Source organism: Carlito syrichta, unplaced genomic scaffold, assembly GCF_000164805.1.
Source record: "Carlito syrichta isolate Samal-C Ts95f unplaced genomic scaffold, Tarsius_syrichta-2.0.1 Scaffold288168, whole genome shotgun sequence".
Classification (NCBI taxonomy): domain Eukaryota; kingdom Metazoa; phylum Chordata; class Mammalia; order Primates; family Tarsiidae; genus Carlito; species Carlito syrichta.
Window position 1 is genome coordinate 349048 of NW_007232264.1, and position 14529 is coordinate 363576.

The 14529-nt window shown below is 45.9% G+C and overlaps 2 protein-coding genes across 5 annotated transcripts in view; both read right to left on the reverse strand.

The window, feature by feature from the left end:
* GABBR2 (gamma-aminobutyric acid type B receptor subunit 2) overlaps window positions 1–4823 on the reverse strand; it is a 280913-nt gene extending 276090 nt beyond the window's left edge. Inside the window, exon 1 of one of the 2 annotated variants that reach the window (XM_021710138.1) lies at window positions 4689–4823. In XM_021710138.1, coding sequence (XP_021565813.1) covers window positions 4689–4763 — 75 coding nt within the window. In that variant the 5' untranslated portion in view covers window positions 4764–4823. The remainder of the gene's footprint in view (window positions 1–4688) is intronic. The other variant, XM_008053452.1, reaches the window with a different exon arrangement.
* Window positions 4823–10211, reverse strand: LOC103255484 (60S ribosomal protein L10-like). Of its 3 annotated transcripts, none has more exons than XM_021710139.1 (2): window positions 9515–10211; window positions 4823–4833 (listed from the first exon to the last, which is right to left on the reverse strand). In XM_021710139.1, the coding sequence occupies exon 1, from the start codon at window positions 10160–10162 to the stop codon at window positions 9518–9520; it is 645 nt and encodes a 214-aa protein (XP_021565814.1). In that variant the 5' UTR covers window positions 10163–10211; the 3' UTR covers window positions 4823–4833; window positions 9515–9517. The 3 variants fall into 3 exon arrangements, with proteins under 3 accessions (XP_021565814.1, XP_008051645.1, XP_021565815.1); XM_008053454.2 differs by lacking the exon at window positions 4823–4833 and adding an exon at window positions 7754–7773 and having other exon boundaries at window positions 9509–10211; XM_021710140.1 differs by lacking the exon at window positions 4823–4833 and having other exon boundaries at window positions 9464–9975; window positions 10084–10162.
* Window positions 10212–14529: the final 4318 nt, after the last annotated feature.

The window sequence follows — 14529 nt, forward strand, 5'->3', positions numbered from 1 at the left end:
CTCCCCGAGGTGGGGGTGGAGGTGGTTTGGGAGGTCCACAGAGTCTGGCTCACAACAAACAGGGCTATGTTCCCTGAGGGTGGGAGGAGGCAGAAATCCAGGCTCCCAGGCTGCTCCCCCATCAGAATCCAGGTCCTGTTCTTCCATCCTTCTTGTCCGGCTGCACGAGGCTTGGAGAAATCCGCTCTCCCGAGCTCATCCGCCATGCTGCTCCCAGTCCACAGAGCACTGCAAACTGTTGAGCAACGTCCAGTTCCCAGCCCCCAGAATCCCCCATCTACATCCAGCCCTTGATCCAGCGCCAGTACCTAGAAGCAGATGCTAGGGTGGGAGATGACTGAGCACAAGCACCCTCCCCCAAGGAGCCTGGGAAAATGCAGAGTGATCCTGTGGAGAATCTGAAGACTTCTTGGCCCTCCACCTCCCCAGGGTCAGGTCCACACCGCCAGAGGCTCTGCCATGCAACAAGCACTCCGGGCTCCCCAGTCTGCCCTCTGCACTTGGTACAGTTCAGTGCGCAGCACCTCCTGTGAGCCAGGCCCTGCCCTAGGCTCTGGGAACCAGGAGGTGAACACCGGGAGGGTGGGGGAAGGGGGAGATCTGTCCTCAAGAAGGTCACAGTGTGGTATGGAAGGTCAGGATCTAGAACAAATTATTTTTCACAACATGTCATTTTAAAAAATTTCATTTGGATTGAGGAAAAATATACATATTAAATTTACTATCTTTACCATTTTAATTGTACAGTTCGTTGATATGTAATTTAGTGATGGAATACTGTTCGTAATATAGATGTAACCTAGAAAGTGCTTCTTCTCAACTTTCTTTTCACTATTAGTTTCCCAAGAAGACTTTCTGGATATTTTTTTCTTACTTCTGCATGCTCCCTTATGAAATTGCTATACCACAGACTTACAGATAAATGTTTATGTATTGTATGTGTTTCCATACTTTATACATTAAAAAAGCAAGATTTTTTTGCCTCCTATGCAAGAACCACTTTCGTACTCCCTTTGGGGAGCTGTCTCCTCTTGTTGAGAATGCATTCTATAGAGGAGAAAGGAACAATTAATTCACTTTAGAGTTGGAGGATGGGAGGCATAGAAGGAAAGGAGGTGAAGAAAGGAAATCAGGAAGGCATCCCAGAGGATGTGGTACCTATCCAGGGTTTTGAAGAATGAGCAAGAGTTTACAAAATAGGGAAGGACCTCAGTGTCAAATGCCCCTGGGTAGGCAACTTGAGCTCCGGCCTTCCTCCCAGACATTAGTCAGTGCAGCAGCCAGCCTCCAAGATGGCCCCATGGATCCTTGCCCTCTGCTATATCTTGGCATTCCTCTCTCACACTAGATAAGAGCTAATTTGTGTGATCAATAGAATACAGCAGAAATCATGGCATGCGACTTCTGGAGCTGAGTCCTAAAAGACTTTGTTACCTTTGCCTTGGTCATTTGGACCACTCACTTTGGGAAAGGCCAGCTGCCATGTCATGAGGATACTCATGGAGATACCCAAAGGGAGAGTAGCCACATCGACAGCAGATTCTCCAGCCCCCACCAAGCCTTCAGATTGAGCCAGACCCCCGCCTTCAAATCTTTCAGATGAGCCCCCAACACCACAGAGCAGACACAAGCCATTGTGTGGATCTGAATTCCTGACCCTCAGCAATCATGAAATAATAAATGATATTGCTGTGCTACGCCACTAAGTTTTGGGATGATTTGTAATCCGGTAAGATATAATGAATACAATCCCCATTTCATAACCCAGCACCCTGTCACGTGAACCCCTCTAGGAGGAAGGTCTGTCTGGCTCATGCTGAGGTCAGGTAGCTCTGGCTGGCAAGCCAGGAATCTCCAAATCTGTGCTTGTTCCTGCAGCTCCTCAGGGAATTCGGAGGGTAGGCAATGCCAAGTGAGGCTGAGATTCAAGAACTCAAGGGATTCCTCTCTGGGCCGGCGATTTACAGGAGACTGGCCTGTCATGCGTGGATCAAGCGTCCACTGGCAGATCCTTCCACCCTCTATCCCTTTCCACCTCTCCCCACACATCTAACAAAGTCTATGAAATGTTAGGCCCAGGCAAAAACAGAGGTAACGCAGGTCAGGGTTCTGTCCTCAAGGAACATGCAGCCCATCTGGAGACACAAGCATTTATATACATGTCCCTATATCTGCAAAACCCTAAGAGAGGGACAGGCAGAGCGGAACGGCGAACTGGGCTATGTATGTGCTCTGCTAGAAATAAACAGGGGGAAGTGACAAAAAGACTTTCTAGGGGGTCTTACTTTAGCAGCCCCCTAGTAGCAGTCAGGGGAGGTTTTCTGAAGGAGGCAACATTTAAGCTGTGATTCAAAGAATGAGTAGCACTTGATACAGTGGATATAGCAAGAATGGGATGTTTCAGGTGGCCGGGACAGTGTAAGAAATGCAGGCAAGATCAGGAATGCCAAGGAAGCAGGGTATTCAGCTTGGGGAGTGGAAGGAGACAGGGCAGGGCTAAAAACAAAGAACATTCAGTTAGTGCTTACTATATGTGCCAGGCACAGTCATAGCCATTTTCCATCTTTTAATCCACACAACAACCCTATAAAAGTAGTTCTGATTATTAATACTATCTTGATTATGCAGATGAGGAAACTGAGGCTCAGAGTGGCAGAGCCTGGCTCTGAGGATCAGGAAGGTATTCAGGACAGGAAGCTCAAGCTCAGAGAAGCTCAGTGACTTGCCCATGGTCTCATAGCTGTTTGGGGTCCCTGGAGGGCTTGAGGTAGGGCTCTCGCAGCACAGGGGGCTGTGCTGGCTCCTGGGGTACATGGTGGCCTACAGTGCAGCATGCAGAGCTTCTTTTCTGGCCTCCTCTCCCTTTGCATCCGCCCACAATCCCTGTGGCCTGCTCTGGCCACCAGGAGTGACTCAGCGCTCTCCAAGCCCACACTTTCCCACCTCCTGCTGCGGCAGGCCCAGCTTCCTCTGCTCCCACCATGAATTCGGCTGTCCAACGCCCTCCCCTCTTCAGTCTTCAGCAGCCAGCACCTGCCCAGAAAGCCTTCCATGACGGTGTGTGTGTGTGTGTGTGTGTGTGTGTGTGTGTGCACGCTGAGTGCGGACCCTCCCCTGAGCCCCACCCTTCCCCCATCACACCTCCACCATGGCTTGTGCCACCACACTTCTCGGGCTTGAGTACCCATGCATACAGGGCGGGACTCAGAGGAGCTCCTCAGTCAAGGCCAGTGAAGTGAAACAGACACCCAGCGTGGTCAGGCTCTGCCCGCTCCATCACCCACATTCCCTCCACCCTAACTCTTGCCCACCTCACTCCAGGCCCACTGCCCTCGTTTCTGAACAGGCCTGGTTCATCCCATCACAAGTTGCCTTCCTGCATTTGTCCCTTCTCACCATTCAGGTCTCAGCAGGAATGCCATCTCCTCCTAGAAGCCCCAGGTAGTCACTATGATCCCATCTCCCTGTTTATCATAGTCACAGCCCCACTTCCTTATCAGCGGTTTATCTTGAGGGTCAGACTGCTTGAGTTAGGGTCCTGGGCCTGCTACTTATTGGCTGTGAGCAATCTTGGGCAAGTTATTAGCTTCTCGGTGCCTCTGTTTCCTTATCTATAACATGAGGGCAATAATAGTGCCTATGGCATATAGCAGTTACAAGAATAAAATGAAATAATGTGTATGAATGCTCAGTTGTACCTATGTTAACAACTTTAGTGTTATTACTTAATTATTTATGTGTTTTTTTGCCTGCCTTTCTCCTAGAATGTAAACTCCAGAATGGTGGAAACCATGTCTGTCTTGTTTAGTACTATATCCTCAGTGCCTACCAAATCCAGACACAGAGTAAGCTGCCCATAATATTCTTTGGATGGATGCAGGAATGGATGAGTGGATGGATGAATGAGTGGATGAGTAGATGAGTGAATGGGTGGATGGGTGGATGGGTGGATGGGTGAGTGGATGGATGGGTGGGTGAATGAGCAAAAAAGTAAACATGTACGTGGACCACCACTCACCTGGTGGTCGTATCTTTCTATACTCTTCTCTCCCATCCCAAATAATAGCTAACACTGGCAAGTCTCACCTACAAAAGACTATATACGCATTGGTGGAACATTCAATAGTGTATAAAATCTGCCAGTGTAAAGAGTGAATAACTGGCTAGGAGCCCGGAAAAGGCTTAATGGAGAAGAAAGGCAGTCTTAGAGGACAAAGAATGTCAGTGTGGGAAGGAGTTTTGGCAGAGAGTGGATAAAGGGTCATCTGGTTAAGGGAACAGCAAGCCACAGGGCTCTGAGGCCCAGAGGTCCAGGGTGCATAGGTGGAAAGGTGGGCTGTCTGGCAGAGCTGTGATATGGAACAAGAGGAGGCAGCAGGAGATAACACTGAACAGGCAGGTCGGCTGACACTGATGGCCCTAAGAATTGGACTAGGGAGTCAGTGGTACCCACTGAGAGTTTCAAATACATAGTAGTGGCATCAGGGCTGCCCTTTAGAGACCCACTGTGGAGTCATGACAGGTCAGCAGGAGGCAGGCGCAGTGAGAGACTGTGCAGTCAACCGGGAGAGAGCCTGGGAGTCCTGACCCAGGCAACTCAGGGACTACATTGCCAAGGAACCATTCCTACAAAAGGCTGACAGTCAACCAAAGATGGCACTTCCAGCAGAAGGTGGCTTGGACCTTACCTGCACCAGATTCCAGCCTTGGAGGGACTCTGCGATGATGGACGTGACCGACGGACAGACGCCTCCAAACACCATCAAGTGGTTTGGCCCATATTTTATTGCATCGTAGAAGGCTTTCAACCCCTTCGCATTATCACACTGGGAAGTAACACACAGAGAGAAAGGCCTGAATTAGAAACAGCTTTCCCCAGGGGCAAGAGCCCAACAGTGGGATTCACACAACAAATCTTTCCTCAGGGAAACCTTCTGGGAAACCTCAGCTTTCCCCCGGTGGGGCCTCTCTTTAAGCCAGCCTCAAGCCCACACTGTGAGCTCGGTGAGTGTGGTCTTGGCACCCCTCTCCTGGCTCTCCTCCCCCTAAGCAGCCTCCAAACCTGGAACTTCTCTCTGGCCCCCCAGGTAAATCTCTTCAGGGCACACTTAGGAAAGGCCCCCAAAATGCCTCACCCGGGGATCTCCCTTTTCCATAGTTACTTAAATATTTTGAAAGAAGATAATTTCATATTCATTAAAATGGCTATCATTAAAAAAGATAAAAGCAGAAAATAACAAGTGTGAGCGGTTGTAGAGCAAGTGGAACCATTGTGAGCTCTTAGTGGGAATTCAGCATGGTGTAGCCGCTGGAATACACGGTGTGGTGGCCCTCAATAAGTCAAACATAAATTATCACATGATCCAGCAATTCCACTTCCACATGTATACCCAACAGAACTGAAGGCAGAGACTCAAAGACACATCTGGGCACCTATCTTCATGGCAGTGTCATTCACAATAGCCAAAAGGCAGAAACAACACAAATGTTCATCAACAGGGCATATTGTGGTGTACACATACAATGGAATATTATTCAGACACAAAAAGAAACGAAATTCTTGAGATATGCTACAATGTGGTTGCACCTTGAAGACATTACACCAAGTGAAATAAGCCAGACAAAAAAGGACAAATATTGTATGAATCCACTCACAGGAGGTATCTAGAGAGTCAGATTAATAAAAACAGAAAGGGGAATGGTGGTTGCCAGGGGCTCAGGAGAGGGGGGGATGGGAGGGTATTGTTTAATGGGTTCAGAGTTTCCGTTTGGAATGATAGAAATACATTGGAGATGGGTGGTGGTGATGGTAGCACAACAAGGTGAAAGTACTTAATGCCACTGAACTATACACATAAAAATTGCTTGAAATGGTATATTTTAGATTATTTTAACCCATTAGTATAAAAAGAAGAAGAAGATGACGATAATGATGATGAATTTAAAGGGAGGAATTCATTCAGCAAACACTTGCCAAGCACTACTCTGAGTTCAGGCCAGGGCTGGATGCTGAGAAACATAAAAGTTGGATGCAGTCTCTGCCAAGGAGCTCCCGGATTAGAGAAGGAAATTGGCCGATGAAACAGATCACCGCACTCCAACAAAGAAACAGAAAGAGGACAAAAGGCCACGACAGTGATCAGGAGTCAGGTATGGTTCACTCCACTCCCCTCCTTCCCTACCTCCCTCATTCAAGCCATGTGGCCATCTTGCCACTAGACAGAGGCTCTACCTCCTATGAGCATCTTGCTGCCCCTGGAGTCTGGGTAAGCCCCTCTGCCATCTAGCAGTCTGAGGGTCCTTTGTCAAACACAAATTAATTCTTTTCACTCTCTTGCTTTCCGTGCACTTAAACCCCAAATTCCTATCAGAATATAATTTTCAAAAGGTTAAAAACATAATTCTTATGAAAATCAATAGTGAGCACATGTCACGGTTTTATTTAACTCATTAAACAGGGAATCTGCAGGATGACAAAGTTGATTCAAGAGAAAATTTGCAAAACAAGGATTTTTACAGCAAAAGAAAACAAGAAACAAGGTAAAATTGCTAAATTAGGTACAAAACCACTTAATGTTCTGTGGGGCAATAAAACCAAAGCCTTTGGGGACAGAAAAGAAAATCACTGAAAGCCAGCAAATCTTATCCGTTTCAGAGAATTGTAAAATGTCTGGGCCTTTATCAATTGGTCAATGTTCTACTTCCCTAATCAGATGGGCATAAGGCAGGGCTGTTAGAAAATGTTTTAAGTTGGCGGTGCTCGGTGGCTCCACCTACAATCCCGGCACTTTGGGGGGCTGAGGCAAATAGATTGCCTGAGACTGCAGGTTCAAGATCAACCTGGGCAAGTTGGTGAGGCCTCATTTATACAATAAATCAAAAGTTAACTGGGCATAGTAGCATGTGCCTATAGTTCCAGTTACTTGGAAGGCCAAGGCGGAAGGATCATGGGAGCCCAGCAGGTCGACACTGGGGTGGCGGTGAGTGTGCCACTGCACTCCAGCCTGGGTGATGGAGTGAAACTCCAATTCAAAAAAAATAAAATGTTTTAAGTATTAGGGTAAATGGTCACATAATCAAGCTTCTGCATTATTTACAAGTTTGGGATATTTTTCTTAACACTCCTCATCGTAATGAAAGCCAAACAATATAGCCCTGCCTACCGCTCTGGACTGAGTTCCCCTGACTCTCCCACTTGCTCACTAAGTACAGCCTCCTCCTTCTCTGAAATCAAAAGCAATTTCCTTCCTGCCTCTGGGCCTTTGCACTTTTTTCTTTGCCAGAAACACAATTCCTTTGTTTCTCACTATGTTCACCACTATGTAATAACCTAAAAAGTTCCTAAAATTATGTGAAATCATCTTATCTAATTTTCGTTTGCCTATATGCGAACTGACTTCTTCAACTAGAATGGAAGCCCTATGAGGGCAAGGATTTTGCCACTGTTTTCAGGGCTACCTCCTCAGAGCTTGGACAAAGGCCTCAGCAAGGGTCCAGTATCTATTGGAGGCCTGGCAAACCCTCTGCCGCTCTCCCTTCATCTGCTTTCTTCCTTCTCTTTCTACTCCCACGTCTCTTTCCTTTCTTTTCTCTTTCTCTCCATCCTCTGCCTTCCTCTTTCTGATTGTCCTCCACCTTTCCCCTTTCATGACCATAATACGGAATCAGAGTGGGTTAGCATTTCTTGTCTGCTCTTCACCTGTTGGAGAAACTTGTCTGAACTGCAACACATAGCGGGTGCTGCCGGGGACAGAGAAACGAGCCCAGCGCAGTGCCCTGGCCTCAGAGAACTCCTTGTCCAGTGGAGGCAGTGAGACAGGGCACGGTAGCCACATTGCGTGTTGGGCGGTGCTCAATGCTGCGGGACAGAGACAGTTCCAGGCTGCAGGGCACCACAGGGAGAGCCAGGGAGGGCTCTGGAAGAGAGGACACACTTGAGATGGAAGCCGTAGGCGGAGGAGCAGCACGAATACAGGCGAGGAGGTGGGAAGGTGAGACAGGAATGGGAACAGCCCGGCACCCTTCAACAGTGAATGATGAGAACAAGGTGGCCTGGCTGAGGGCTTAGGGGACTGAACGCCAGGCGGGAAGTCTGGATTGTAGATCATAGGTTTTCAGGAAATAATTCCATTTTTAAACTTTAATTTGATTTTAAAACTGACCGAGTAATTAATTTTTCCAAGAAAGGAAGAGAGGAAGAGAAAGAAAGAAAGAAGAGAGGGAGAGAGGGAGGGAGGGAAAGAAAGATTAAGTTCTTACAGCTTCTGGGGCCCTCTATTCATTATCCCTGTTCCTTGATTGAAAGCAACACTTCTCATCCTCTGCAGAACACAAGCAGATATAATAGAACAGTTCATGTCTTAATTGTTTCTACCATGATTTACTAAATCATTTCTAGCTTTAATATATTTCTGTAATGATTTTGGCTTGTTTTCTAATCTGTAGCTAATGACAATGATAATACAGTACCACAAGATTTATAATGAAAGTTGCATTAAAATAATATTAGCACAATGAAATTATTAACACTTGTTTGCTTGGCAAACACTTCCTGAATACTTACTCCATACGAGATTCTGTATTAGTAGCAATGTCCTGGTTTCTCACAAATACACAACTCTGGTGTGCATCAACTCAAAAATCTGAGAATAGTTGACAACCAGTATTGGAGCTGGAGAATTTTACTATGTTCTCAAATGTTTATCTGACCCAATTTCCACCAGATTGGGTGTAACAGGCAGAGTTTTGGCCTCCATGACATTCAGCCCTTGGTGTTATTCCCAGAAATATGTTATGTTACATGGCAAAAGGGACTTTGAAGATATCATTAAGGTTACTAATCAGCTGAACTCAAATTATTTGATAGGTAGGCCTAATGTAGTCACACACACCCTGACAAGCAGAGATTTTTCTTTGCTTCATAGCAGAGGGGAATGCAGAGATTCAAAGCATGAAATGGATTCGATGTGCCATTGATGGTGTGAGGAGGCCCATGTGTCAAGAAAACAGTGACCTCCATCCTATAATAGCAAGAAACTGAATTCTCTCAATAACCTGAACAAGCATGGAAGGAAATCTTCCCCAGCTGAGTCTCCAGATAACAGCCCAGCCCAGCTGACACCTTTATTTTGGCTTTGTGAAGCTCTAAGCAGGGGACCCAGTGGAGCCACACTGTGCCCAGACTTCCGGCATGGAATTGTGAGACAATATATGGGTGTGGTTTACACCACCATGTTTGTGGCAATTTGTTACAGCAGCCATGGAAAACAAACACGCTCAGAAAAAATGTAATGACAACGTGAGGTTTTCCTTAAATTAATTCCATCTTAAGAAGAACCATCCTTAATTCAAAGATAAGGTCCTTTGTAGCTTGTATGGTGCTGAAATATCTTTCTGTTATAAAAGGATAGATAGTAGGAAGGTTTTGTTTTTGTTTGTTTTTTTGTTGTTGTTGTTTTTTTAAACAGGAAGCAAGATTTATTGATATGGGGATGAAGAGCCAGCAGAGTGAAAGTCTTCATGAGTGCAGGGCCCGCCACTTGTCCAGGGGGCCGCGATTGGGGATGTATTTGACCCCACAGCCATCTGGGATGAGCCGCTTCTCAGCCACCATGTCTTCAAATTCATCTGCGTTTAACTTGGTAAAGCCCCACTTCTTTGAGATATGGATCTTCTGACGGCCAGGGAACTTGAACTTGGCCCTGCGTAGAGCCTCAATCACATGCTCCTTGTTCTGCAGCTTGGTGCAGATTGATATGATGACTTGGCCAATGTGCACCCTGGCCACGGTGCCCTGGAGCTTCCCAAAGGCACCTCGCATTCCTGTCTGGAGCCTGTCAGCCCCAGCACAGGACAACATCTTGTTGATGCAGATGACATGGAAGGGGTGAAGCCTCACTCGGATATGAAAACCATCTTTGCCACAGCTCTTTACCATGTACTTGTTGGCACAAATACGGGCAACCTCCAAGGCTGCAGAGGACAGCTGTTCATATTCATCCGACACCATGTGGCCACAGAGTGGGAACTCATCTACTTTTGCCTTCTTCCGTCCCAGGTCAAAGATGCAAATCTTGGCATCAGGAACACCTCGGCAGAAGCGAGATTTTGGGTATGGCTTGTTCTTGCAATACCGGTAACACCGGGCGGGGCGGCGGCCCATGGCGACACCAGGATCTTCGGTGGCGCACCGAAGGAAAAAAAAAAGTTATTATTTTTTTGAGTTGGAGTCTCACTCTGTCGCCCAGACTGGAGTGCAGTGGCCGCTCCTGGCCACCGCAGCCTCGACCTGCTGGGCTCTGGCAATCCTTCCGCCTCAGCCTTCCGAGTAGCCGGAATTACAGGTATGCGCTACCACACCCAGCTGATTTTTTGATTTATTGTAGAGATGAGGTCTCGCTGCCCAGGCGGGTCTCGCACCCGCGGGCTCAGGCAATCCACTCACTTCAGCCTCCCAAAGGCGCGGGATTACAGGCTGAGCCACCGAGCCCGGTGAAGGTTTTGTTTTTAACATCCTGATGTGGCAACATAAAAAGTTTTTCCACCCTATGTAAGTTTCTGTTTCACGGCTCTCCCTTTCTTGGTGTGTGAAATCCAAGAGTCTGGGCATTGTTAACCTACCACATGCTCATTTTCAGATGCAGAGGCTGAGGACTAGCGAGGAGAAGGGATTTGTCCACTGCCTTGCCAGGATTAAAAAGGAGATTTCTGGATTCCCAGTTGAGAGCTTTCCAATAATCTAGAGAACTCAACAGGAGAAGGAAAGTTTAAAGCTGACAGCATTCTAGAAAAGACCCTTTCTCCCAGGATAATGCTGCAAACCCAGGCCTTCTCCTGATCAGAGCTCTTGGCCTGAGGCAGGAGAAGCACCCTGTTGGCACCAAACTTGCTTCCCCGGCTCCCCAAAAGGGGGCACCTTTGCAATGAATAACAAAATAAAAATCACATGGACATATCTGTCCCATTTTTTGTGCTATTCTTCTCTATCCCCATCTCTAATACTGTAGCATCTTACCAGACATGATTCGTGCCCCAAATAGATGGACATTCTAGCTGAACAAAGCTGAGTCTTTGGAAATCAGCTTGGAGGTTTTTAAACTCAGACCATCAGGGGCCTAGGGCCCAGGAGAGAGATTTTGAGGGCAGTGAAAGGAGCGCTAAACTCCTCACCTTCACTTCAAACAGCAGCTCTTCTTCATCTGTTTTATCCACAGCATCAGGGTTCCATTTAATACTTAATTTGAGAAGAGAGGCTCATTGCTAGTAGAAAAAAAAATTTTTTTTGAGACAGGGTCTTGCTCTGTCAACCAAGGTTGAGTGCAGTGGTGTGATCATAGCTTACTGCATCCTTGAACTCCCGGGCTCAAGTAATCTTCCTGCCTCAGCCTACCAAGTAGCTTGAACTGCAAGTGCCTGACACCACGCTCAACTAATTTTTTGCATATTTTGTAGAGATAGAGTCTTGCTGCATTGCTCAGTCTACTCTACAACTCTTGGCTTCAAGTAATTCTCCTGCCTCAGCCTCTCAAAGCACTGGAATTACAGCATGAGCCACCATGCCCAGCCAAAAATGTTAGAAAAACACGAAGAAGATGACCCTGTAGATCCTTGCGGAGTATGACTTTTGTCTTTGGCCTGGAGAAGGGCAGACGAGCTTTTGTAGCAAGGTGGTTGAACATAGAACTCCAGGCTCCTCTCTGAAAGTTAATCCGCTGCACATGCATTTGCCTGATGATCAGTTCACCAGATCACAGGGATTCCTGAGGGCTTCCTTGCAGACATTTCTCCAGGGCCATTTCACAGGATTTGTCCTTCTGGCTCAGGTGAAAGTCAATTTCATGTGTATTTCCCATGTCCATCCTTCCCGATTACTGCACTTGGCGGTGTTCTCTTAAGAGTAGTTTATTGCCCTCCCCTTCTTGTGGACCGCCCCTGCCTGAGCCAGGGAAATGCCAGAAGCTTTTTGATACCTCTTTTAAGGTGTCTGTCCGACAGCTTTTAGTGACCTGTTCACTGGGGAAAATGATCACTCTGAGAGGTATTTACAGCAAGTTGTCTTTCAGCAATTTGGCTTTTGATGAGTTGCTTTCAGAGCCGCTATAAAAGGGCTACGGGTCCTGGAAGAAATCTACGGGCTTGATCTTGCTTTCCTGTTCCCCCCTCACCACTTCCACTAGAAACTCAACCCCTGGAGGGTCTCCTGACTGGCTGGCATGACCACAACCTGATCAGCAGACAGGAAGTAATTTGCCGCGGTTCATAGTCTCATGCAATTGCTCAAAGTTTAATGACCAGGAACTGCCTCTGATGTCCAGTCTCGCCACCTGGAGACTGGCTCTGGCACACAGTAGGCCCTCAGAACTGCTGCCTTCCCTCCCTCCCCCTTCTCTCCAGCATCGGGCACCACCTTCCTTTGACTCCACATCTGTGGTAGCTCATGGTCACGGCCTCCAAATTCCTGCCCGCTGTTTCATTGCCAGTGGCTTCTCCTTCCCCATAAGGACTTGTCACAGAGAAATCCTCATTGGCACGTATAGGCTCTTAAAATTCAGCACTTATAAATGGGAACAGATCCAAAAGCCATGAAAACCCATTTTTTTTAAGTGAAAAAGTGAGACTCCAGAATGAAATCCATTTTCATTTAAATCTCATTTTTAAAGAATTAAAATACTTTTCTGATTTTAAAATTTCAAAGAAAGTGTTACCGAGAGTTAAGATGTAAAAATGCCAAGAAAATGTCAGAGTTAATAATGGCCCATTTGAAACTGGGAACTACTCCATGCAGGATTTCAGAATGGAAGGAGAATTTAAAAACGAGTATGTTCAACCCGCGCCAGCTACAAAGTCTCCTCTCCGCCTCCTGCCTGAGGTGCGGTCAGCATCTGCTGACGTCTATCCCTCCAGGGTCAGAGGTCTCACTCTCTCACCAAGGGAACTCATCTGTCGTGAGCCAGCTCAGCTTCTTAGAAAGTTCTTCCTTTTGTTGGCCTAGGATCAGATAGCTAAGCTCAGCCAGAGTAATACCAAGAGCTGTCTTCAGGCTAAACTACCCTTAGCTCTTCTAATCATCCTCACTCAGGAGGGTTTCACGGCCTTCTCTTCTATGGGCCATTCCCTGGAAAGGCTTCAGAGGACAGAAGTTTTGGGGTTGCAGAACCTAAGAGGGTCCCCCAAATGCCTCCATCTGCCCTGCCCAGAAAAGTAGCACTAGCTAACGTGTTTTGTATCCCCAACATATGTTAGGCACAGTACTAAGAACCATATGTAAATAATTTTATTCATTCTTCACAACATCATTATGAACTAAGTACTGGTGGAGTATCCCTAATCCAGAAATCCGAAATACTCCAAAGTTCAAAACTTTTTGAGCACAGACATGATGTTCCGTGGAAAGGTTCATTGGAGCATTTGAGATTTCAGATTTTTATGTTTTTTGTTTGTGTATATTTAAGAGACAGGGTCTCACTCTAGGCTGGAGTGTGGTGGTGTGACCATAGCTCACTGAGGCCTCCAAGTCCTAGGTTCAAATGATCCTCCTGCCTCAGCCTCCCAAGGAACTGGAATTACAGGTACACGCCACCATGCCTGGCTAATTTTTACATTTTATTTTATTTTATTTTATTAGAGATGGGAGCTCTCTACATTGCCATAGATTTTGGATTTTTGAATTTGGAATGCTCAACCAGTCAGTAAATGCAGATATTTCAAAAATCTGAAAATAATCTCTGATCTGAAACACTTTCAGTCCCAAGCATTTTGGATAAGGGATACATAACATATACTCATATTTCCATTTTACAGATAAGGAGTCTAAGGTTCAGGAATAATAAGCTGCCTAATATCACATAAATGTTAAGGACTCAATTTTGGAGCTCAGTTTTACTTTAAACAAGAATTTGTTATCATGAAATCTTTCACTCATAGAAAAGAATATGCCATACATGTATAACTTATATAAGGTATGAAAAATGGCAATATGAACATACAGTGTACACAACATCACACTTACTTTGAAGACCTAGTGCCCACACCTGCACATATCCCTCCTTCACCGGGGGAGCCCTGAATCTGAATTTTGCATTTTTCCTTATTTGTGTTTCTTTAGAGTTTTATATGTATATGTTCTCTAAGCACTATATCATTTAGTTTTGCTTGCTTTTGAACATATATATATATATATATATATATATATATATATATGTATATATATGAGCAAAACTAAATGAGATAGTGGTTAGAGAACATATACATATAAAACTCTAAAGAAACACAAATAAGGAAAAATGCAATATTTAGATTCAGGGCGCCCGCGGTGGAGGAGGGATATGTGCAGGTGTGAGCACTAGGTCTCCAAAGTGAGTGTGATGGTGTGTACACTGTATGTGCATATTGCGATTTTTCATACCTTATATAAGTTATACATGTATGGCATATTCTTTTCTATGAGTGAAAGATTTCATGATACAAATTCTTGTTTAAGTAAACTGAGCTCCAAATTGAGTCCTTACATTTATGTGATATTAGGCAGCT